The sequence below is a fragment of the Sander lucioperca genome, chromosome 7 (assembly GCF_008315115.2).
Source record: "Sander lucioperca isolate FBNREF2018 chromosome 7, SLUC_FBN_1.2, whole genome shotgun sequence".
NCBI lineage: Eukaryota > Metazoa > Chordata > Actinopteri > Perciformes > Percidae > Sander > Sander lucioperca.
The window spans coordinates 24719277-24745061 of NC_050179.1; the positions used below are offsets into that span (position 1 = coordinate 24719277).

At 41.3% G+C, this 25785-nt stretch overlaps 1 protein-coding gene across 1 annotated transcript; it reads left to right on the plus strand.

Moving 5' to 3' along the window:
• The first annotated feature begins 216 nt into the window (after nt 1-216).
• LOC116053005 (alanine--tRNA ligase, cytoplasmic) lies at nt 217-24752 on the plus strand. The gene is made up of 20 exons (XM_031303855.2): nt 217-347; nt 2170-2327; nt 2514-2702; nt 3257-3402; nt 5670-5861; nt 7586-7730; nt 10564-10709; nt 10892-11000; nt 11945-12095; nt 12875-12999; nt 14942-15086; nt 15200-15378; nt 16155-16268; nt 16488-16694; nt 17038-17222; nt 20570-20678; nt 22080-22193; nt 22271-22477; nt 23381-23494; nt 23595-24752. The coding sequence occupies exons 2-20, from the start codon at nt 2184-2186 to the stop codon at nt 23772-23774; spliced, it is 2901 nt and encodes a 966-aa protein (XP_031159715.1). The 5' UTR covers nt 217-347; nt 2170-2183; the 3' UTR covers nt 23775-24752.
• The last annotated feature ends 1033 nt before the right edge of the window (nt 24753-25785 follow it).

Genomic DNA, 25785 nt, shown 5'->3' on the forward strand with positions numbered 1-25785 from the left:
ATCAATAACTGACTAGAAAGTATTATTTTAAGTGAACTTTTTTTATTTAGGAACATGTGCACTACCACCTTTTTTTTTTTTATAAAGCAGGGCAAACTATTTAGATTGAGATGTCTTTTCAATTGCATCAGCCAAGCAGGAAAGTTGGTACCATTGGTGCTAAGATTGACAGTAGGGTTGTCCAATAGAAATGTACATTTGCCGATGTACCGGTGTGGCCCGACCAATGGGCGGCTGCCGTGGGCGTACTCACTGGATCTGTGCTTTCCTTTTGGTCGAGCAGCGTGGACTAAAGCAGTGTGTCTGGGAGCAGTTAACTGATTCATTCTGCGAGAATAGCGACTCTTGTAAGTATTATTTTTTTCCTCAGGTGCTGTTGAAATACATTACGTTCACCATACCATTCAGTAAAGTAAGGTTTCTGTTATAATTGTGTGCTAAAATCTCTCTCTTAGCCTGTCTGGCTAACATTTCAATTGCTAACGTCAGCTTGTCGACCTAGTGCCTCTGCCCAACACATCAGTTTAACCAGTTGATGGTACGATAATGTTGTATTCCGGCTTTTAGCTATTTCAGAGGAATGCTGTCTCACAGGACTGGCACTATTTTGTGCCACTACTTTCTTTTAGCTTGTTCACAGCAGAGGTGCAAAGGGGACATTGAAGAACTGATTTTAGTTAGCAGGAGAAAAGGAAATTAACCCTCTGTGACTTCATGTTTGACCTGCGGATATAACTAACGTTCACTTTAGTCTCTATTTGTGGGCCTCCCCAATGGTAGAATCACTAAGCTAAGTTTTGGAGACAAGGCACAGGGCTGCTCCATTGACTAACGTGGAGTTTGTCTGTGGACATAAAGATGTTGGTTTTTAGAATTTACCACTCACAGACTGTAATGGTTACAAATACGAACCCACCAAAAATGTGTTGATCCTTTATTGTATCCTTATGTGCATACTTAAAAGTGCACAATTTCCCCTGTTGTTACTATATTCTCTTGTTTTCAGTTATTGTACCCTATTTTATGTCTCACCCTTTGTGAAGTCTAATCTTCCTCATGATAAGCCCCTTTTTATGTTTTTTTAACAACACTAGTTTTTTAACAGTCTGTGTTCTTTCCATCGCCATCACCTTGATGTCTCCATTTTCTCTGGTTGCCAACAGGGTGGTTCCATAGTCAGAATGGGGAGGGTGGCTGTTTACGGTTTGCTTGCTGGCCCTAGAGAGCTGAGGGCACCACCTGTGTGGTTTTTTTTGCCAGCAAGTGTACAAATAAGTCCACATATGAATTCTACTGTGCTGCATTTTAATTATAAAACATCCATTGATACTGTAGTTATGGCTTAAATTTTGCTCGAGATTAAACACTACTCTCTACTACTACTACTACTCACACTACTACACTCAGTATTACTCTCTGTATATCATATGTGAGCATTGCAACCATGGCAGCAATGGGTGCCGTGAATGCATTCAAGCCTTAAGGCTGTTTGGGTGCATTTTGGATTAAAATGTTGAGCACAAAGAACCCAACAAGCTGAATCATCCTTAAATTGAGTGATTTAGTGATGACATACTGCAGTAATACAAACAATGCTATGTTGTAACTTGTAAGTAACAGATCCAGATCCAGGTTTGTGAAAAACCTAGTTGCAAGTATTTGGGGTTTAGGGGTCCTCCCTCAAGAAAAAGCTATATTTAAAAAACAAACAAATGCAATTACACATCATTTTGGACCATTTTTATTGTGATATCTAAAAAGTTGGAAAAGCTAGAGAAGATAAAAAATAAATAACACCCTTAGGTGGTACTCTGGGTTTGGATTGTTGGTTGTATAAATACAAGACATTCGTAGATGTCACCTTGGGTATTGGGAAAATGCAATTAGCTTTTTTTCTTCCTATTTTGACATGTTTTAAACACTGAATGATTAATCTGAAAAATAATTGACAGATTAGGCCTAACTGATAATGGAAATATGAAATTGTCATAAATATTTATAACAAGTATGGAGATGATTAATGTAATTGTATGCAGAGACAAAAATCTTCAAAACCTCTTACACTTTATTTATATACCAGTGATCATGCAACAAACCATAACATTCCCTGAGCTGTGCTCTTTCTTTATTTCTATTGTATATTGTATTGTAACTTGTATTTTTGTTCAGACAGCTGATTCAGAATGGACTCCTCTTTGAGTGCCGCTCAAATCCGCGAGAAGTTCATTGACTTCTTCCGTCGCTATGAGCACAAGTATGTCCACTCGTCATCCACCATCCCACTGGACGACCCCACGCTGCTTTTCGCCAATGCTGGCATGAACCAGGTACATCATCCATGCGTCTCCACGTTGTTCTCAAATATCTGTGCCTCTATATTTCAGGATGGTTCATTTATACGTACCGACTGATTTACAACATTTTGACTCTGTGCTGAAATGAGAAGATTCTTGTAGCAAACTTTCAATAAACACGACTCACAAATTAGCTCCTTATGTGTGCCTTCCTCTTAGTTTAAGCCCATCTTCCTCAACACCCTCGACCCGTCCCACCCTATGGCCAAGCTGCGTCGTGCCGCCAACACTCAAAAGTGTATCCGTGCAGGTGGCAAACACAACGACCTGGATGATGTGGGTAAAGATGTCTACCACCACACCTTCTTCGAGATGCTGGGGTCCTGGTCCTTTGGTGACTACTTTAAGGTATTACACTGTCATACTCTGCAGTTGTGTCACTTTTTGTCACCAACCTGACTGAAATTGGATATCAGCAGATAGTGGTAGTAGTTTTTTTTATTTTATTTTTTTAAATTGTGAACAAAGATACTAAGCGGGACATTTTGCAGTTGAAAAATGTACTTGTCAGTGTGCTCTGTTTCTAAATTACCTCAAACCTAGTTTGGCATTTCTGTACTGCAATTTCTTGCAACTTATTGGCCAATATAGGTTATACTTGTACTGATATATCTGCCACAAGCTAATATTGACCAATGTATCAGCCTGTCAGACTTATTGGTCTAGTTCTACTTATAACTTGATCTGCTGCAGTGCCCTTCATTTTGACATGAAGGAAAGTGGTAAGCTATATACAGAATAATATGCAGAAAGTGGATTTTCGCCCCACTCTGGCCTGCATGTCTCTAACCCAGATATGTGCTTTTCTGAAACTGGAGTGGTCTTCTTTTTTTTTTTTTTTCCTTCTGTCTTGTCTCTTTCTTCCCTCTGCTCATTCTGCATCTTCCCACCTCCCCCTGCAGCAACTGGCCTGTAAGATGGCCTTGGAGCTGCTGACCCAGGAGTTTGGTATTCCCATAGACCGTCTGTACGTCACCTACTTCGGGGGTGACGCTGAAGCAGGCCTGGAGCCCGACCTGGAGTGCAAACAGATCTGGATCGACCTAGGGTGAGCCTAGCTTGAGAATGAGATGTATTGGTGAACACATCAGATGAAGGCATTTGCTTTAGGTCATCTCTGAGCATTTTTCTTATAATCACAGCTAGAGGTCGACCGATAGTGGATTTTACTGATAGCTAGGTTGGGCCGTATTTGCCGATAACCGATTATTCGACCAATAGTATTTATAACTTATACAGTTGACAAAATACATACATTGTTTCAAAAAAAGTCCAGACGCTTTTGCCAATAATGAAAATAATAATGTCATATTTATTGATATTACACCCACAGCAATGCTACACAAGCATGTGTGTTGTCTAAAACAGTTCTCCTACATATTTGGAGTCATCCAGTGCAAAAATAAACATAATGAGCATTATAATTCATATAAAGGACAAACAATCTCAAAACAGTGACGCCATTCTTCTCTGTAGAACGGTTTAGAACGGTAACAGACGATCTCTGACCTGGAGGGATCTATCTTTCCCACTTTATACTATATATATATATTTGTTCTCGCTTGGATGCCCATATAAGGCGTAATGTGTGACGGACCTGCCTTCCCATTGGTTGAAAACATAAACAAAGGCATCATGGGAGATCCCCTTGTCGGTAGCACCTACTGTCTATGGGTAGCACGGAGTTAGCGGCAGAAATGACCGAAAACGTGATGAATTATGGACATCAAGTGGATAAATCTTGGATGTAACAGTTTGGATTTAATGCTCAACAACCCTGAAAAAAGGCACAAGTTCCAGGCTGGATAGAAAATCACCTGTAAAGGCTAGAAAGACACCAAAGACACCCCCGTGACGGCTAACTCGTTAGCTTTTAGCTGCAGCAATCAGTAAGTCTCTACGTTTAACTGTTATTAAATTATCTAAATATGAATCAGAGGTGCCGTTTGGGATCGTGGACGATCCTTTAGGGTTCTGATTCTGACATTTGGGTCGGACTTGCGTTTATTTTTGTCAGTGTTTTAACCGCTTGAGGTAAGTTAGCCTACTACTAATGTTTAGCGTCATCTCAGCCTCGAAAGCAAACAAATATACTGTTGTGCTGTTCTTTCTCTACTAATGCAGCATCTATTCAACAAATTAATATGTACTGTATACATACCTTTTTGCTGTCGATGCTTTAAACGTGCATCTGATGTCAGCCTTCTCCGCACAGCATGTGCTCTCCGTGCAGCGCGCAGTAACACGTGTCGAAAATAAACACGAGGCATCAGTGATAGTTTTTATTTCGCCTCTAGAGGCCGCTATTGTAATGCATGATGCCAGCAGACCCTTCTCAGCTCTCGCGTACTGTGTAATGAATGACAGCGCGCGCTTCTCAGCCGCTCCAGCAACGGACGCAACCATCGGTATGGATTTTTGCCGATAACGATAGTTCCACCAATCAACTATCGGTGCCGATTAATCGGCAAAACCGATGAATCGGTCGACCTCTAATCACAGCCCACTGTGAATTATTTTTCCCTCCATGCATTAGCTCCTAGGAGCTCCTCATTTCTCACACCTCAACAACAGCCTACACGATTATCTCTCTCTCTTCATTTCTCTACCTCCCTGTCTCAAATCATATCTCACTGTTGTATTTTGTCATGTCCCAATACATGAATACATTTTTACCATTGGTGTTTCAACAGGGCAGTTATCTACCACTTATTTATCAGTTATATACCATGTATTTATTCAAAACTTTCAGTTGACATTTTTCCCACTTAGCATCAGACTTTTTATGATCCTTCTTTCTTTTTTTCTGTTGGCTTCTCTTTGGTAGGCTTGTTTCACTTTTTACTCCCTTTAACATCTCTGTTTGCATAAAAGCTTACACAAAATTGCTGGTCCTGCTAAAGCAGCTTCAACAGAGGAGGGAAAGTCTATAAAATACACGCAAAGAATTTTTTACATGGTCGCTTTGCCTTTTCTTTATTTTTCAGAAAGAGATTTACCTCACAATTATCAGTGCAGACATATTTTATTTATCTTTATCATGTATAATTTATATCTTCATTTATATCTTATATCTTATTTTGTTTAATAAGCAGGCAGTTTAGGACAGTCATGAAGTATCAAGGGGTAAACATTCACATCAAGTACGACTCAAATTATTGCACAAAAAAGGCACCCACATAAAAAAAAAAAAAAAAAATTTGTTTTGCTTATCGAGGCTTTCACACTTTGCACATATGTCCTAGTTTTCACAAAACTTCATTTTTTACCTATTAACAGAAGCGATTTAATAAAATCCTCTCTGTGTTCTCTCAGGATGGAGGAGGCTCGCATCCTGCCAGGCAGTATGAAGGATAACTTCTGGGAGATGGGAGACACCGGCCCCTGCGGTCCCTGCAGCGAGATGCACTTTGACCGCATTGGAGGGAGGGACGCCTCTCACCTGGTGAACATGGACGATCCCAATGTCCTGGAGATCTGGAACCTGGTGTTCATCCAGTTCAACAGGTAACAGACTCACCGACGGACAATGATCAGAGTATGTTAAAATATAGGTACCTCATGATTTACCTCACGATTATCAGTGCAGACAGACTGTATCGTACGGTGGCCCTGAGGGCTCAACACACTGCAAATTACAAATGGACACAACACAACAAATGAAGAAACATCTTCACCAATTTGACAACACGTCATGCCCAGCATTTAGAAAAAGTGCTGGAAATAGAGAAACGCGCTGCAAGAAGCTCACAACACAACAAACAGTTTTCACGGGACACAAAAGTGATGCACACAGTTGGTTGACTATCCATGAAATGGTTTTAAGTCAGCTTTTTTTTTTGGCTTATTTTTCACCTTGTGATGATTCAGAAATCATTGCAGAATATCTGCGATGACCTAGCATTAGCCTTTTGCTTATTATTATGATACTAGTGCAGGGCCCCTTTTGGAGCGTGTACCTATTTGGAACAGGCCGATTGCTTGGTTCCCAGTATTTTTTCCCGCAAGTTTATCTAACTTTGAGCGCGGCTCAATCAGGCGTGGCTCGGCTGAGGCTCATTAAGAGATTCGCGTGTCCCCTTTATCGTCCAGCCAACGCACATGGTAGCCATGGCGGAGGAAGGTGGGATCCTGGCTCATCCTGCCAGCCAGTGGCTTCCCCAGCCTCTTCTCTTAAACAGCATGCAGAACGGCCGGAAAAATGCGCACAACGGCCGGCAACAAAATAATGTACCGGAGAGCCCAAGAGCTTGGGCGTTCATCGAACATGTGTCTGTGTACGATTTGTATTTGCATATAGGGTAGACAGCAATCAGTTTTTGGCGGGTGACCACTTTTTGGCATATGACACCGGTAGCCAGTGAACCGCAATCAATGTCTGTATCACTTTTTAGTTAGAGTTCTGTTCTGTAGTGTTGTGGGCGTCTTGCACCCCGTTTCTCTTGCAAAGCTCTTTCTAAATGCTGCGTTTTTTCTTAATTTGCAGTGCAACGGTAGCCACAGTATTAAAGGCACCGACCTTTGTATTGATATGTGGACCAAACAATGCTTTTTCAGAATAAATAAAGTGGCTCATTAATTTTTTAGTCCACATAGTTCACAGGTTTTGTGGTCAAACTGATGCAGTTATTCACACATCAAATATTAAGTTTGTTTACAGTTGTTTTAAAATAAAACACAATTTGTGGGATAAATGTTAAATCTTTCTGGTTCTTTGCGTTTGTTTTCACCTTCACGCTAAGACTTCATGGCTGTGTGGTAATTTCGGTCTGTTTCAGGCGAGGCTCATAACCAGTTTAGTGGGTTATATAAAGAAAGTTTAACTGATCACAAGCTTTGTGACAGCAACACACCCAAATATAAACCTAACCAGGAATTTAGCTCAGGTGTTGTTGGAATTTGGCAACACCTTTCATTATCATCTGTTTTGTCCAATATAAAGTGCAGCTACTGAATTAGATGTACACACACCCTCACTCCACACCTCTACACTTTATTCTATTGTTAGTGCAGTCGAAAAAAAAATTTAAGTGTGTTACTTGGCCCAGTAAACTCATTATCTGGTTTGATGTGAATGGAACAAAACAGCATGATCCTCTTTTTAACAAATGCACACAGTAAGAAAAACTAGTGCTTTCACACTATGAGACTGCCTCGCTCAAAGTGCATACTCGTATACCGATCAGTGAATCCGTGTTTGTAACTGTTGTTTCTCGTTCCATCCTGCTTAGGGAGTCCGAGACTGTGCTAAAGCCACTGCCTAAGAAGAGCATAGACACAGGGATGGGCCTGGAGCGCCTGGTGTCCGTACTGCAGAACAAGATGTCCAACTATGACACTGACCTCTTCATCCCATACTTTGAAGCTATTCAGAAGGTACTGAAATGCCCCGGATTTGTAGCCTGACGTCGTCATACTCAGATTCTAGTCAGAATATGAGTCTGATACTGCTCCATTGGGCTGTGATTATGGGGCGTGTTTCAAACGAACCAGGAAAGAAAATGCCTCTGCACTCAATTGGATAGACCTTCAACCAATCAGAGCAACGGAGTTGTAAATGAATTCAACCCAAGCGCTCTTTGGTCACGTGGTTGATTACGTTACTGTTGATCATCTGTCCGTCATCATATAAAGCCTGCCCTTGACAATTTGATTGGTCCGAACAGCTCTGGTTTGAGCATAGTTGCTCCACAACGGATCAAGTCCAGACAGAACTTCCCGACCTCAAATGTTGTGGGCGGGGCTAAGTTCAGCTGGCATCCAGGCTACCAGATTTGTGTAACTGAATGGAAAGGGGGGAAAAACATTTTTTAAAGTAGATCCACCCCACAGCACATATGTAAAAAGAAAATCACTTTTAAAGCGAGTTTGGCTTTTTCTCCCATTAATTCCTTCTTCCAAAACAGTGAAAGAACACTAGGGACAAATGCCAGGAGTTGAGTTTTCATTAAAATAAAATTATGACTGGCGTGTTAACTGCATGCCAAATTAATCAAAGCACAAAAGGCCGAATTGCCTCTTTAGTTACCATATGACCGGTTCCTCTTTGAATGGAGTCTGGCGCAGTGCTCACTCCACATAAAACGCACCAAAGCTACATTACATCACTTCCAGCTAACTTCACAGAGAACAGTGAGGGCAGAACAGCATCACCGATCTGTTTTAAAGGTATAACATGCAGCACTTTCCTCAAAAAACATGTATAGACTAATGCAAAAGTAATCCTTCTCAGTCATCATTTTGACCCACTAGAAGTGTGGGGTGGTGTCTGTATCTGCAAAGAACCTGCCCTTTGGCTCGGTGGCCCGTTCTCCTTTTTCCATTGCAGATTTAGTACCGCCTCATGCGTGAGACTGGTGGCTGGTCGTCATAGCGACGCCGCAGGAAACTGCCGTGACCTAACGCGACACACACAGAACGTCGAAGGTGTGTTGCTTTTGATTCTCGGCATGTGACTGCAGCCAGAAGACACGTTTTGTTTCAAAAGAAGCTGGAGGCAGCAAAAAAAAAAAAAAAACACATCTGGCTAAACTGTTTGTTCAGGACACCCCCGTCTGTCGCTAGTAATAATGACGCAGTGATTAGTGATGATTCTCTCCGACCAATCAGTAGTCTGCAGGTTTTCACGTCACCTTTTGGTATCACCTCAGCTCGCTTGGAACCTCGACGGAGGTGGTACTAAAAAAAGTACCTACTTATTTTCATAATGGAAGCCACTAACGTTCTCATTTCCAACTGCCGGTTGCCCCTCGCGTCTCATATCGAAACACGAATTTAACTGACACAGACACATAGAAACAGACAGGATGAAGCTCTGTAATTCACTTATAATCCGACATTGTGGTAGAGCTGTAATCGGGCCTTAAAAGTTACGCCCGACAAGGCCTGAGCCCGACAGAATTCGGCCCGAGCCCGACAAGTACATTTTGATTGACAGCTTTTTAAAAGCCCGAACCCGTTTACAGCCCGACATTATTCAAATGTGTGCACGCACAGTCGCATCTTTTGCATTTCACATAACTCACTGGCTGATTATTCTCATTATGCACATGGGCAAAAGTTTTTCACACCTCAGACTTTGCTTTCTTTGCCGGTGCAACCAAAACGTAATCGCCAGAGGCCAGCCTCCGTTGCACCTCCTCAGCATCCATTTTCGCGCTAATCGAAATGCATCGCCTGACCGCTTATTTACCGCGCACCCCGGAGCGCAAGCCAGAGCCTGTGTAAAATGATAGAAATTAAGACCGAACCCGTCGGGTTCCGGCAAAGATCTTCAGCTCTACAATGCGTCACCTTCCCGCAGAGGTGTGTATGTATTTATTTGTGCGTATGGGTTTATTTGTGCTTTTTTTTTAACATACGGTAATTGCTGCAAGACAATGAGAAGAAAAAAGCATTTTATTCCTCTGATTCACTATTTTGTTCGGCGCTCCCTCTCTTCATTCAGTCTCTAGCTCGCTCGACCACTGCTGCGCCCTCTCTCTCTGGCTGTTGCGGAAGGAGGGGCCAACTTTGAACACAATATGTTTCCAAGCAGTATAACGATACCCATTACATATTCTACCTTTTAACCCAATACTCTCTGGTCTAGCTCAGCTAAAACACAGGAGCCGCCAGTTAGCGTGCCATTCACGACCGAGCCTGTTTGTACCTGGTAGGCTAATGACAATGTTATCTTCACTTCACCTGTTCAACTGGACTCACAGCGGTGGACTCCTGCAGAATGAATAAAGGGACAACACTTGAATAGCTGTTTAATTTTTGTGGGGTTCCCATTGTATTCGTCCCCAACCGCTTGGTTCAGGACGTTTGGTTCAGTATGCGACATTGGTTCGGTATGCCCTGTGACCCAAACATGTAAAGTAAAAAAAAAAAAAACATAAATAAATCTGTCCTCTCGCTTCAGCTCTCTGGTCTTCTTGATCGCTCTGGTAATGGAAAAGGGTACATCACAGTAGACAATAAACAATGTAGACACAATTAGAACACATAACAACAGAGATGACAATGGAAGTCCATGATCCTATAAATAAATAAATAAATAAGGCGTATTTTGCATGATTGGTACTGTTAAATAACATCCAGTTGAAACATTTGGAACATGACGGGTGGTGTTGATGAAGGACTGTGGGTGTACAGTATATCAGAAGAAAAGCTAGGGAACCCCTGATCTAGTATGCCGTTTAAACATAGTTTGTGTTTGTTTCAGGGTACAGGTGCTCGACCTTACACCGGTAAAGTAGGTGCCGAGGATACTGACGGTATTGACATGGCCTACCGTGTGCTGGCTGACCACGCCCGCACCATCACCATCGCCCTATCAGATGGCGGCCGGCCTGATAACACAGGAAGAGGGTGAGACTTGAACATTGCAGAGCAAAAAGGAACGACAAACACCATCGATTGTGTGTTAGCACAACACGTGCTGATACTGCAAAACTACGCAATATTTCAGACAGCGTGGCTATAAATGCTTTGTTTTGCAGTACATTTGTAGTACTTTATTGTAACGTTTTGTTGTTTCCATCATGTTTTAGTTACGTGTTGAGGAGGATCCTGCGTCGCGCAGTCCGTTACTCTCATGAGAAGCTGGGAGCTCAGAGAGGCTTTTTTGCCTCTCTGGTGGATGTGGTGGTCGATTCCCTGGTGAGATTTTCTTTTTTCACTTTCTTTTAATTCTAGCCTCAATGGTCTGTGTGTGACACATATCAACTTGAGAGGAGTGGACTTTGTTATTATTTTTGGGACTTTTTCCGCCTTTAATCAACAGGACAGCTAGGTGAGAAAGGGGAGAGAGAGGGGGAAGACATGCAGGAAATTGTCACAGGTCTGATTCGAACCCTGGACCTCTGCGTCGAGGCATAAACCTCTCAGTATATGTGCGCCTACTCTACCACTGAGCCAACCCGGCCACAGGAGTGAACTTTTTAAACTGGTGATGGCCTCAGTAGGGGTTTTCTGTTAAAATGGATAAAAGTTTAGTACAGGTATGTCCAGAACCGCTGAGGCTAACATTAATATAAGATTAAAAAGTACTGTGTGCTGGTTAAAGCTGAGCTAGGCAGTTTTCTGGAAAAGCCCCCCAAAAAACGCAAGCATTTGACAAAACAGCCCCCTGCAGCTCTCTCCTCTGTACACCTCTCTTCATACAGTAACATGAATGAGTACTAGTCATTCATTTTATCCTGATGCCGTTATAAAGCGCCATTTCTACGGATGTTTCTTTGTAAAGCCCTTTGAGATGACAGACACATAGGCATGTAGATATGACCTTTTTATGGGCACTAGGGCTGAGCAATAACATATTGCTTTTTTGTTTTAAAATCTTCTGTTTTTAAGCAAACATGTAATTAAAACCTGCCAAAAGAGTAATGTGAGGTTTTCTTTAGACTTCTAAAGGGTTTCATGTTGTGTGTGACAGTGGGAGACAGTTCATTGCATGAAATGGTAATAGTAACTTCTAACATCCAGTTCATAACTGATGCTGTAAATGGTGACCTCCTCTCTATGATCCCTCGTTTTTCCCTTCTCTTCTCCTATCTCATCTCCATCCCTCTCTCGCCCCATCTTCTTTCACTCTCATTCTCCAGGGCAACGCCTTCCCGGAGTTGAAGAAAGACCCAGAAGTGGTGAAGGACATTATTAATGAGGAGGAGGTGCAGTTCCTGAAAACCCTCAGCAGGGGGCGCCGTATCCTTGATAGGAAAATCATGAGTTTGGGAGACGGCAAGACCATTCCAGGTGAGACTCAGTTACAGAGAAGCGCTTGTGTGTGCACATGTTACGTGTCATAAGTTTTAGAGGAAAGAGCTTAGATTTATTGTAAGGAGAGAGAATGTGTTAAAACTGCTTCAAAAAATCTGTTAACATGGAAATCATTATAAAAAGTTAGCACCATTTTGTTTCTATTCTCTTTTATCCTTCCATACTTTATATCCCTCCTCACCACCCACGCTACTTTCTCTCTTTGCTCTTTCTTACTATCACTCCTTCCCTCCCTCCATTGCTTTTTATTTTATTTTTTTTAAATCCAATCACAATGTGTTTCTTGGCATTATGGATCGTTCTCTCTTCCTTCATTCGTCCATCTTTTTGACCTTGCATGATGTCTCAAATCGTTCTTATTCCATATTAAAAAAAACAACCTCAGATTGGCTGAGGGAAAAGGGACTACAATTAGAAATACTAAAATCCTAGTAACAGATCTTTCACACACATACTTGTCATAAAGACCGATTGTTGTCTGCCTCAGGATTTTTAAATGTATTTCTCATTTGTCCCAAGGGCTCACAATAATGGATGAGACATTACTGACGCTAATGAGTCAAACAGACAGTGTTGAAAATACATTAACAGCACAGACAACTATTTGCTTTTCACATCTCACGTCTCGCTGATATATACGATACTTTTATTGTATAGCAACAACGTGATTACTGTTTGAATCAAGTAGTCTTTGACTGCAAACGCCTCTCCCGCATATCAAGCCGTTTCTTTCCCCTCTCCGTTTGTACGTCCAGGTGACACAGCGTGGCTGTTGTATGACACGTACGGCTTCCCTCTGGACCTGACCTCCCTCATCGCAGAGGAGAAAGGCATGATGGTGGACATCGCTGCCTTCGAAGAGGAGAAAAAGGCAGCACAGGTGAGGAGATGGAAGGAGGAGTGGAGGGACGTGAAGGAAACCTTCTGTGTTCAATGATTGTTTGTTTGAATTTGGGAGGGAAACTCCACTGAGCAGTGTTTTGTGTCCACTACCGTGGGAACATATTTTGCCTCGTGTCAGCGTTCTCCAGTATTGCACAGTAAGTCAGAATCACGAGCTGTGCACCTGCTGTTTAAATGAACCCTCATTTACTTTACAGCGCTGTGCTAATCCCTTGTTTGATTTTGCAAAAAAATTGATCTCTTTTCTAGTATACTGCAGCCTCAGACTGCTCTCACACTGCTGTCCAACACATGAGTGAACTAATGTCTGTACACATACTGGCACCGCAGCTCAGCTCCCTACCAGATGGGGAGTTTGACACACTATGCCTTTTTCTATATTTCCTTCTTATCCTGCCATGTACACTGGGCTCATTACACCCAATATGATACAATAGCCTTGCAGTAAGTCCAAACTTTGTCAAGCTTGTAAAGTTTGTTTTGCTGATATTGTCAAAAAGACATGGATTTAATTCTGAGGTTAGTTTTGAGTATGAATATTAAAAAACTGAACCTTATAAGCTTGACAAAGATAGGATGTGTTCCAGGGCGGTTGTGCATTAGATTGTACCTAATAAAATAAACTGGCAAATCCACAGTGCACATGTTCATATAAGAACACGAGTGAGGGACCAAGTGTTTGTGAAAGTACACCCACTTTCATTTATAATGCATATAGGCTGGAGTATTGTTGCCTCGTATGCACTTTTTAAAACCGAGCAGATAAATGGATATATATATATATATATATATATATATATATATATATATATATATATATATATATATATATATATATATATATATATATATATATATATATATATTTTTAGATCAAATTTTTATTTTTTTAACACAATTGAACAAAAACCCTCTCCCACCCCCCACCGTCTGCGGTCTCGAGGAAAACAAAAACAGACAAATAAGTAAAAACAGAGATCGCACCTTGCCTAGTCGCTCTCCTCTAGTTCTTGTGATGCTGAGGTCATTAGGACTGATACTTGTACTGCTGCGTTTTCCCATAGGTCTGTAGTCGATAATTTGGCTTTGTTAATCCTTGCTGTAGAGAGCTCAAGTATAACTGTCTAGAAAATACGCCAACCACTGTTTTATACAAAGTGAGTGGGGCCTTGAGCTATCATTTTCTTGGTTGCGGTTGAGTCGGCTAGCCAAACTTTCTTCTGTCTCCCAAGCAGGTGTAATTTAGAGTCGTCATTAAGTAACAGAACAATCTGGTCAGTAGGAATTCGACATCCTATCACATCAGATATTATTGATGTTGTTTTATTCCAGAACTCATGCACCTGTTCACACTCCCAGACCATGTGCAGGAAAGTTCCAGTTGGTTCAGGTTGACAGAACGTGCAGTAGGGAGTGGGAATATATGAATGCATTTTAAGGAAATCAGCAAATTCAGATTTTGTGACTAGATCAAGTCAAGTGTAGACTGCAATGAGAAAGATATGCTCTGAGCCTCACGATAAAATGTCCCCTTTATCCAGTCACAAAATAAATGGCAGATTAGTTAAACCAAACCTATAATTTGCTTTGGTTATCGATAATATAGAAAATTTCTTAACTCTAAACTCCCCTTTCGCTATCTCTGCTTACTATTTTGCAAGGGCACCATTGCTGCATCTAGGGCTTAGCACAGATTGATTTAAAGTAATACGATCAAGCTAGAGCATCAATTCCCCCTTATCCCAAAATAGATAAGCAGTGTATCAAGACCATACTCCAGCGCTGACACAGCACTGCGGACATAGGTGTGGTACTGCGAGACTAGAGTCCATCATGTGGTGTATTTAAGTGTTAAGTGTTGTAGATGTTGTGTTTTATAACTGAACAACAACTGTGTGTGTGTGTGTGTGTGTGTGTAGTTAAAGTCCCAGGGTAAGGGCGCAGGAGACGTGGACCACATCATGTTGGACATCTACGCCATTGAAGAGCTAAGAAACAAGAACATACCCACCACAGATGACTCTTCCAAATACAGTTACACCTCTGAGGAAAACGGCAACTACAGTTAGTGTTTGGCATTCTCACAAACAGACCTTAAGTTTAGTTGGACAGCTGTATTTACAGAACATTTCTCGCACTAACTCTTAACCTGTGTGTGTGTGTGTGTGTGTGTCTAGAGTTTGAGCAGGCCTCAGCCACAGTGCTGGCCCTGCGCTGCGACCGCGCCTTCTGCGATGAAGTGACCACGGGTCAGGAGTGCGGTGTGCTGCTGGACCAGACGTCCTTCTACGCCGAGCAGGGCGGACAGACATTTGACGAGGGCTACATGGTTCGAGAGGACGACAGCACAGAGGATGTAAGTGCAGCAACAGCAAAAAAAAGACTAGGTTGAAAAACAACATGGATGCGTGTGCTTCTCAGTGGTTAGTAATGAGCTCCACTGATGCTGTTTGAAATTGTTTTGTAAAAAAAAAAGCATTAAAAGTATTAAAAAGAAGCCCTCATTAGAGTCATTTTCAGAGTCGGTGTGTTGCTTTTTCCCAAACTACATAGTGGTCATGTTGCAGATAAAAACTAAAATCCATGTTTCAAAGATAAAATGAACTCACCATTTTTTAAATAGAACCACTGGGTCTGATAGCTGGTGGAAATAAAGGCCCTCTGTTAGCTGACAAAGGCTAGAAATATTGCAATTTTGACAGGAAAACATAAATATAATAAATTGTTTTCAACTGTCTCATGAGTGAGACCGTGAATGGCATGAACACACATTCATATGTCTGTTTTCAGAAGACCATCTGTCAAAAAAAATCTGTTCAAATGTCAGAATGTTGTATCTTTTGTGGGTCCTGTTATTCTTTCTGATAATTATCATTTTTGCTGAGAATGTGAGGACTTGCTAACGGAACCTGTTCCTTTGATAAGTCATATCTTCTCTTTTGTATCCAACACCATTTCTTAAAAATATATGTATATTTAATCTCCAAATGCTAGAACAAAATACACACACAATCCATCAGGTTAGTTAGAAATCTGGCTAACAAGCTGGAACAAGCTTTCTAATGTTTTTTTTGCAGAACCTAATCCTGTCTAACCATCTGTCGCTCCCTCTTTTTCTTCATTTCTTTGCAGCGGATGGAGTTCACAGTGAAGAATACGCAGGTTCGAGGAGGTTACGTTCTCCATCTGGGGACGGTCTATGGCAGTCTGAAGGTTGGAGACCGCGTTACCTTGCGTGTAGATGAGGTAAGAATATAATAATATATATGCAGGATTTGAAATGTATCTAACCATATAATCAAGATGCACACATGATATTGTTCACATGATATTGTTCATTATCATGGCATGAAAATAAGTTTATGACACATTTTCAGGATGTTTCGGAGCTCTGTCTGTTTTATGCCTCTAGGTGAACCCCTGACTTGTCTATTGGACATATGTCTGTTCATATTCTCTTTCCAGGCTCGTCGTAGGCCCATCATGAGCAACCACACCGCCACACACATCTTGAACTTCGCCCTGAGGGGGGTTTTGGGGGAGGCAGACCAGAGGGGCTCCCTGGTCGCCCCTGACCGCCTGCGCTTTGACTTCACTGCTAAAGGTGCCCTGAGCACGGGGGAGGTCCGCCAGACTGAGGAGATCGCTTGTGCCATGATAAAAGAAGCCAAGGTCAGCGGGGGAATACACATGAAATAAACACACACCAGATAGTACTTTATTTTGACTGAAAGGGCAAAAGAATGTTGCATTTTAGATACTCTAAATCATTTTCATGTAGGTGATGATTCTAGCTCCACTGTTTAATTTAAGCTACCATCCTCTTGCCTCTCCGAAACGTAAACAAAAAGATGAGTTTGTGTAAAAAAAAAAAAGTAAATGCATAATGTCTTTTGCTGATGAGATTACAGAGGGTTTGTACCAACCTTCGACCCTGATTTAAGTTTCACATGGTCTTGCCTTTGCCGTAATAATAATAACTAAACCACCAGTTGACAGTGCTTTCTCTCTCCAGCCGGTGTATGCCATGGAAGCCCCACTAGCAAAAGCCAAGGCTATTCAGGGTCTGCGTGCCGTGTTCGATGAGACCTACCCCGACCCTGTCCGAGTCGTGTCTATCGGTATCCCCGTGGAGCAGCTGCTGGAGAGCCCCGACAGTACTGCTGGTTCTCTCACCTCCATTGAGTTTTGTGGTGGAACGTGAGTATGATGCTTTACTTCACTTCTTTTGCATTTCTGCTCGTGACAGAGGATGCAAACCAGCCCGTCACAGTGCACATTTAGTCAGCATCTTAGTCCACCTAACTTCATATTATTACTGACATAAATAGCTGGCAACAAACCTTATATAGAGAACCTGTTTACAACTTGTTTTCAAGTGATCTTGGTTTAAGAATGTAGCATTTCTAATCCCAAATGTCAGCTGTGACAGTCGGATAAGAAGTTGGTTTGCATATTAACTGTTTTAGAAAAAGAGAACATCATTGCCACGGTGATGGTGTACATATGTTCATAAACATGCAATTCATGAAAATTCAATTCATATATATAATGTTCATGAATTGCATGACCACCCCGGGGCTTCACAGGGGACGGTTCTAAAAAAATAAATAAAAGTTAACACCAACATTTAGTGGCAAAATCCATTATGTCTACAAAATTATTTTAGATATAGCATAAGTTCAAGTCATCACTACCTGTGGTTAAAATATTGACTTAGTATCTCAATATATTGACTCAGTATCTCAGAATATAAACTAAGAATCTCAAAGTAATGAGAACATTTTAAATATTGACTTAGAATCTCAGTATATTGGCTTAGTATCTCAATATATTGACTTATCTCAAAATATTGACTTAGAATCTCAATATATTGGCTTAGTATCTCAAGACATTGACTTAATATCTCAAAATATTGGCTCAGTATCTAAATATATTGACTTAGTAACTCAGAGTATTGACTAAGAATCTCAAAGCAATGAGAACATTTAAAATACTGACTTAGAATCTCAATATATTGACTCAGTATCTCAAAGTCTCTCAATATATTGACTTAGTAACTTAGAATATTGACTAGGAATCTGAAAGTAATGAGAAACTTTAAAATATTCACTTGGAATCTCATTAACTTAGTATCTCAATATTTTGACTTAATATCTCAATATTGACTTAGTATCTCAATATATTGACTCAATATCTCAAAGTCTCTCAATATATTGACTTAGTAACTCAGAATATTGACTAGGAATCTGAAAGTAATGACAAACTTTAAAATTTTGACTTAGAATCTCAATATATTAACTTCTGCACACCGGCGTGCAAAGTATTACTTTGTATTATGGAGTCTGGAGATCCTTCTTTCTTGTTGAATGGGAAATCTATTCTTGGGACACGTTTGTTTCTACTGTTTCAACTGAATTTTATTAATGTTGATAGATTTTGGATGCTTTAAACGGTTTGTTCAAATTCTGCATTAGCAAAACACAAAGAAATGTATAAAATGATAAATCTTTACCGGGACAAGTGGCTTTTGTGCATGGACAAGTCAAACGTAAATGTACTTGTGCCTCAAAAAGTTAATGTCAAGCCCTGAAGTAGCTGCCAAAATGAGCGCTGCTAGTGCATTAAGCTAATGCTAACTTAAGAATGATTTTTCCCAAGCCGTTATTGTTACTAAAAAAAAAAAAAACTTTTGATAAACTGAATCTTGTTAATTCTATCAGCAACTAAATTCTATAACACTGGAGAATAAAACAAAGGAGAACTGCTGAAGTAGCGGAACGAAAACACACGGCAGGATGGAAAATCTAAACCCGTTAGCACTTTTGTAAGATGAGCTCTGCTCTGTGTTCACTGTTAACGGTGCATGTCCCGAGTTCTCCCATCAACTTGGAGAAGTAGAGTTATCTCTGAATAAATGTGTGCATCTGCATGAAGCCGGTGCCCAGTGGCAGTGTGTAAAGTGGAAACCATTAATTGGATTTGTGGGTCTTTTACGGTGAGACGGCCGTGTCCCTGTGCAGACATAGTCCTGGAACATTTTGTAGAGCTCACTCCAGTGATTAAACCTGCTGCACTGACTTTTACAGTGTCTGCCCCTGGCTGTAAAATTCACCTGAATGCCAAGACGGTCCCGCTCTTGCATAGATTATAGCAAGACTTTTCATTTCATTTGATTAATGTCAAAAATGATTTCCAAGCTGTATTTTATGTGCATTAGTGTTGAAAATGACCCCGGATGTATAATGTTGGTTCTGATTCAAGCAATGACCAAATTGTCAAAAAATAACGTGGATGTTTCCATACAACCATTACTCTTCACAAGTAAAATAAAAGATCAGCTCAGTACTTTCATTGAATTTGGGTGTTTTATTCAATTTTATAGCATTTGGAGAGAAAAAAAATGATAAAAGAACATTGAAAAGAGTGACAAAAATGTTGGAAATAGCTTCAAAAACGTGGGGGGAAAAAACAACAGCAAAACCTTAAAAAAAGCGCAGGAAAAATGTGACAAAAACATCGGTAAGAAGTGACAAAAAAAACGTATAAAAAAACTTTGGGGGAACGCGACAGAAGTGTCGAAAAAGACTAGCCTGGCTCCGCCCTCCTACGTACTTCCGCTCAATTTTCATTTTCCTTCAGTACTCCGTCTGGGTTCGCGGTATAGTCTTGGGTTTTCTCCAGCCAAATTTTTGGCGGTCCAATCAGCGAACAGAGGGAGTGGCTGAGAACGATGACGTTGAGGACGTGCACTAGAAAGATGCGAGCGAAGCCATTCGGTCCGTTGTGGCAACGCTGCCGAATATCCAGAAGTTAAAGCCCGAGCAAGAACAATCTTTGCTGACTTGAGCCATGATGTTGTGGCCCTCCTCCCCACGGGGTTCGAGAAAAGTTAGATTTTTAGTGGTGAAGGAGTTGGCTAAGGTTAACGCTAGCGATGCTAATGCTAAATATAAGCCGATAGTTGTCGGTCTCCCCTCTTGTTGCACATGCGCATGACATACGTCACAATCAAACGTTAGCGATTGGTTATGGCAGATCCAGAGTGGCTTTGGGCAGATCCAATAGTTTTAAACTAATAGTTTTAAACTAATGGTTTTAAACTAATAGTTTTAGACTATTGGACCTTCAAGGAAGTTAACACTTGTCAATGGAGAGTGGCCAGACTCTCTGTACAAATGAGATGTACGAGAGTCTGGTAGGACCAGGCTAGAAAAAGACGACCACAACGTTGAAAAACAAATTTAGTAAAAAGAGTACAATTTGGCCCAGAAAAATAAAACGCTGCACGGTCGACGGGAAGACAACACAAGGCTTAAATTGCATACCACCATGCTGCGTCAGGCTTTAACATATTCTATTTTAGTAAACTAACTACCAAACTAAAACCACTTCAAAGAATCGCTGGTTCCCGCTGCTGTTGTTTTATAATGTTGTTTTCTCTTCTGTTGGTGTTCCTCCTTTCTCCTCACGGCTCTCCTTCTCGTCTGCCTCCCACAGTTGTGTATCTCTGTTGCTAATGTGCCGTTGGTTTCTCTTATCTGCAGCCATCTGCAGAACTCGGGTCACGCCGCGCCGTTTGTCATCGTCTCAGAGGAGGCCATCGCTAAGGGCATCCGCCGCATTGTTGCTGTGACAGGAACAGAGGCCCAGAAGGTCAGACACACACACACACACACACACACACACACACACACACACTTGCTCCCAGCATTATGTATCCACCCACACTCGCATAGAAAAGAATTGATTTAGCCAACATTTTAAAGGAAGTAGATTTCATATTCCTACAGTGTATGTCCAGTCCTTCCAGAAAAATGTTTTTTTTTTTTGTGATTGTTGCGGGCAAAAATCCTTGATTATGCGGCACGTTTTCTTAAAAATGCGATGGAATATGCAGGATATTTATGCAATTTTATGCGATGAAATTACGGGAACTTGCCAAAATTGCGGGAACTTGCAAAAACTGCGGTTTCATCACGGGGTTTGCAGCTTTTCGATGATGTTCACGTCGCGTAATTACTAGGGCTGTGCTCGATTGAAGAAATTCTTAGTCGAATAACACTCATTCAATTATATCGACTAATCGATTAGTTGATTTAATCGACAGATCTGTAAATCTGAGTTTCTCCGCAAAGAGTCATGCAAAAGCACCACTTTAATTCTTGTGTTTACCAGAGATGTGCTCGTACGTTTCTTGGAAATAAGTCATTCAGCATGAAAAAAGCATAAAACATGACTAATCGACTAAAGAAATCTTAGTTGACTAAGACCAAAACGACCGATTAGTTGACTAATCGACTAAGAGGGAGCAGCCCTAGTAATTACGTCACTTCATAACGTTCCCATGGCAACGGGAAAATGGCTGCTCATGTGTGAAGTAAACGCAACATTTTTCTACTTTCTGCTAAGATATATGTGACTTTTTTGCAACGAAAATGCGGGGATTATGAAATCATGCAAGCCCCGCATATTTTGCGCGGAAATCGGCAATTTATGCGGCAAAAGTGCGGCGTATTTGAAAAAATGCAGCCCCCGCATAAATATGCGGACTTTGGCTGATTATGCATTGAATTATGCGATTGAATAATCACGTTTTTCTGGAGGGACTGTATGTCTGTCTAAAATGAAATGATTACTTGTTGTGGCGGGTTGATGGTCAAAAAGTCTCAATGATTTTCTTGCCCCTTAAAAAAGAAAAACCTAAGTAAATGAAAATGTGTCTCAGACTGAGGTCTTTTTTTGGGTCCCTGGTGAGAAAACGCACCCCCACTGATGAAATTATAATGAAGTTTGTTTTTGACTTGTGGTGAACTTGGAGCTAGAAAGGAGCATTTAGCATCCCCCCCCCCCTCTCCCCAGGCCCCGAGGACAAACTAATCTTCACTATTTTTAGACAACAATGGCTGTTTGATGCTCCTCTTCTTCTTCTTTTTTTCTTCTCTTCCGTCTTGCTTTCACCACTCTGCTTCTTTTTCTTTCTTGCTCATCTCTCCCTCTACTTTTTGCTTGTCGCCCTTGTCTGGCTCCTGCCTCTCTGTGTGTCACATCCATCAGGCCCAGAGGAAAGCCGATTCCCTGCACCAGTCTTTGTCCCAGCTGGGAGACAAGGTGAAGCAGCAGACGGCCCCGAACAAGGACATTCAGAAAGACATCGCCGACATGACGGAGGTAAATGGCATTTGTGTGCGCCAAAGACTCCAGAACAACTCTGTGCTGTGGTGTCAACATGGCCGTCCTTTCTGCAGTTGATAGGCACAGCAATGATCTCCCAGTGGAGGAAGGACGAGATGAGGGAATCCCTAAAGGGCCTGAAGAAGACCATGGATGACTTGGACCGCAACTACAAGGCTGACATCCAGAAGAGAGTCCTGGAAAAGACCAAGGAGGTGATAGAAAGCAGCCCCAACCAGCCACTGCTTGTCATGGAGATGGAGACCGGAGCCTCCGCTAAGGTGAGAGGCAACACAGGATTTTAAACAACCTCCAAAATGATGGAAATGAATTTGTATTAAAGTGCTCATATTATGCTCATTTTCAGGTTCATAATTGTATTTAGAGGTTGTACCAGAATAGGTTTATGTGGTTTAATTTAAAAAACACCATACTTTCGTTGTACTGCACATTGCTGCAGCTCCTCTTTTCACCCTGTGTGTTGAGCTCTCTGATTTAGCTACAGAGTGAGACATCTCACTTCTGTTTCATCTTTGTGGGGAGTCGCACATGCTCAGTAGCTACTGCTAGCTAATCAGAAGCAGAGTATGAGGGCGTGTCACGCTAGCAGCTAGGCGAGCATTATAACGGGTGTTCCAAAGTGACCACGTTTGTCTCTGAAGTAAAGGCTGGACTACAATAGAGCTGTTTGGAGCAGTTTGTGAACAGTGTTTTCTGTTGGAGATGGTAAGTCCCTTTGGGGTGGACTTTGGGCTTTTTCACTTTGTAAACCTATAGCATGCCCAAAAAGATATATAACACAATAAAGGAAAGGGGAAAAGCATGAATTGACTTATCAGCCCAAAAGGAAACTGTCCTTGTAAAAGAAGACCCTACACACATACGAGAAGAAATCTATAAAAAAAAAAAAAAAGCCCCAAGACTTCCTCAGCACCCCATACAAAAATAGATGAAAGGTACAAACAGTATTAAAATCCAGTTTATCTCTGCAGTATTGCACATTTTCTCAGGGCAGTGTCTGAGCTCATTGTGTTATTGCCATGGGACCAAATCAGCTCTGTGGCCCTGAGACATCAACAGTGCTGAGTAGGAGACTTTTTTTTCTCTCTCTCTTTCTTCCCTCCTTGTTTCTACTCTTCCACTCCTTCTCTCACTTTTTTTCTCTTCTCCTTATCCTCTCGCAGGCACTGAACGAGTCACTGAAGCTGCTGAAGTCCCAATCTCCTCAGACCGCTGCGATGCTCTTCACTGTAGACCCAGACGCTGGCAAGATCACCTGCCTGTGTCAGGTCCCACAGGTAACACAGCCATTCATTAAGCCGTACAGTGTGCTGCCTGGCAGCCACTCAGTGCCACGTCTGAAACAGATTGAACCCTAATCACCCTTCCTCTCTTCAGGATGTGGCCAACCGAGGTCTGAAGGCCAGCGAGTGGGTTCAGGAGCTGTGCCCCCTGCTGGACGGTAAAGGAGGCGGCAAGGACATGTCGGCCCAGGCCACGGGCAAGAACACCCAGTGCCTGCAGGAGGCGCTGCAGATGGCCAACCAGTTTGCACAGCTTAAACTGGGAGAGAACTAAGAGGGGTCTGTGTGAGAGGAGAGGAGGTTGCAAATATAGGTTTGGTAGCGGAAATAAGGTTGAGTCCTGAGTCTTAACTGAGTTAGAAATCACCATACATCCTCCTTTCCTTCGTCCATTTCCTCTCCTCCACTTCCGCGCTTCTCGCTCACTATGTTGACAGAATGACCACTGACTCTCAGCCTCAGTAACTGAGCCACTCATATTTATTGAGACTATGATTGCTGACTTGCTCCATTAATAAATCATCTCTGTGGAAATAGCTTGAATATATAAGAAGATCCCCTCATGCAGTTGAGTAAAAGAGGACGGCAGATGATTTGAGAAATTCTATTTGTGTTTCCACTTCATTTTTGGCATGCTTGTGACAGAGGAAAGGGGATGTACTATTGATCAATTTAGCCTCCGACACGTACTGTACAGGTCAGATGAAGTACCACAACCCCACCATCCTGCCTCTGTGTTTGTTTCATCTCACTGTAGCCATGTTTATATAAATACAACCCCCAAAGCAGTTTGTCTTTCCTGCTTAACCAAGGCTGCTCTAAACTGCATCAACTTCATTTTGGCAAAGTGAAAAGTCAGCCCAACTCTTAAATGATTTAGGTATTTTTTGTCCTTTAGTTGTCTGAAGGTTTTTGATCTGATCTCTGGCCAGCGGCTCCGTCCGTCTGTGTGAGCGAAAGCCTGAGCTCTCTTCTGTGATTGGTTGGTCTTGCTGTACATGCACTAGCTGTATCGTAGTCTTGCTTTTTATGAATAACAAGCCATTGCAAGAAGTCAACGGGTTTAATGAGGTAAAACGAATAATCCATTAACTGTATAAAATGATCATGATCGTGTCCAATAATCTGTGTAACCATTTCGCTAACATTAAATATCGATTGAATGCAGAAAATGTCTTTTATCATTGTAGCTGTTCCATGTCAGAAGTGTCACGTTATGGGAATGAAAAATAAATATGACTGGTAAATGCCACATGTCTACCTTGTTTCTTTTGAATGTGTGATATATTTGTATCGGTGATTAATTGCAAAGGAAAGTATAGACTCTGTTTACTCTGAACTTCAAGTGTTGGTTTCTGATCAATTACACCGAAAGGTTAGACAGATCATTAGATGTGGATCACTGAACAAAAATGATTGAGGTATAGATTCATTAGCAAGTAGAAGCATGTATTAATAATGGTTTAAAGAGTGAATATTGTGTACTTTGTTCAGGCCTGAAATTGCCCCCTACAGTGGCAGAATTGGTGAATTATTCTTGATTTGCAGTAACAGTTTTGGCCACTTCGGGGCAGGCAGTGAAAACGAGCTGTATACACAACACTGACATAATATATGATAGCAAGCCTTTTAGCATTTAAATGTCCTGCAGTAAGTCCAACATCAACTGCTTCTAGTTGACTTTAGTCTTCCGTAACTCCTGAGGAAAACAAAGTTTTTCAGCTTAATGCCCACGATGTTAACCAGGCACTTTGTCTGTCAGCCATTGTGTTTTAGAGCATTTCTGAAAACTATGAGAGTGAACCAAAACATTTACTTTTTTTCAATGAAATAGATTCATTCATGTGTCAAGGTGGTGCTAATTTTAATAACGTCATATACTGTTGATTAGTTTAGAGCAATGTATTTTTCATGAACTGATCATGTTTTATGTTTAAAATCCATCTGAAAAGGTGGCCGGGTTGGATCAGTATAAATAAATAAATAACTAAAGCTGTAAATAAAGTAACAGAGTAAAAAGTACAATATTTCTTTTTTGAAATGTTTAAGTATGAAGTCACAAAATGGAAATATGCCAGTTTAGTAAGTAGGCCTATCTGAAAGAATGATACACAAGTACAGTATTATATCCTCAGCAACATATCAGTGCCAACTTGAATCAAGTTTCAGGATTTTTTTTTTATACATGTTTTGTCTGCATTCTAGCTCAGCTTATTTCAGTGGCTCAGTGTAAACCAAAGTCAGAATTCCACAAACACAACATCAGATCTTTACCTCATGTTTCA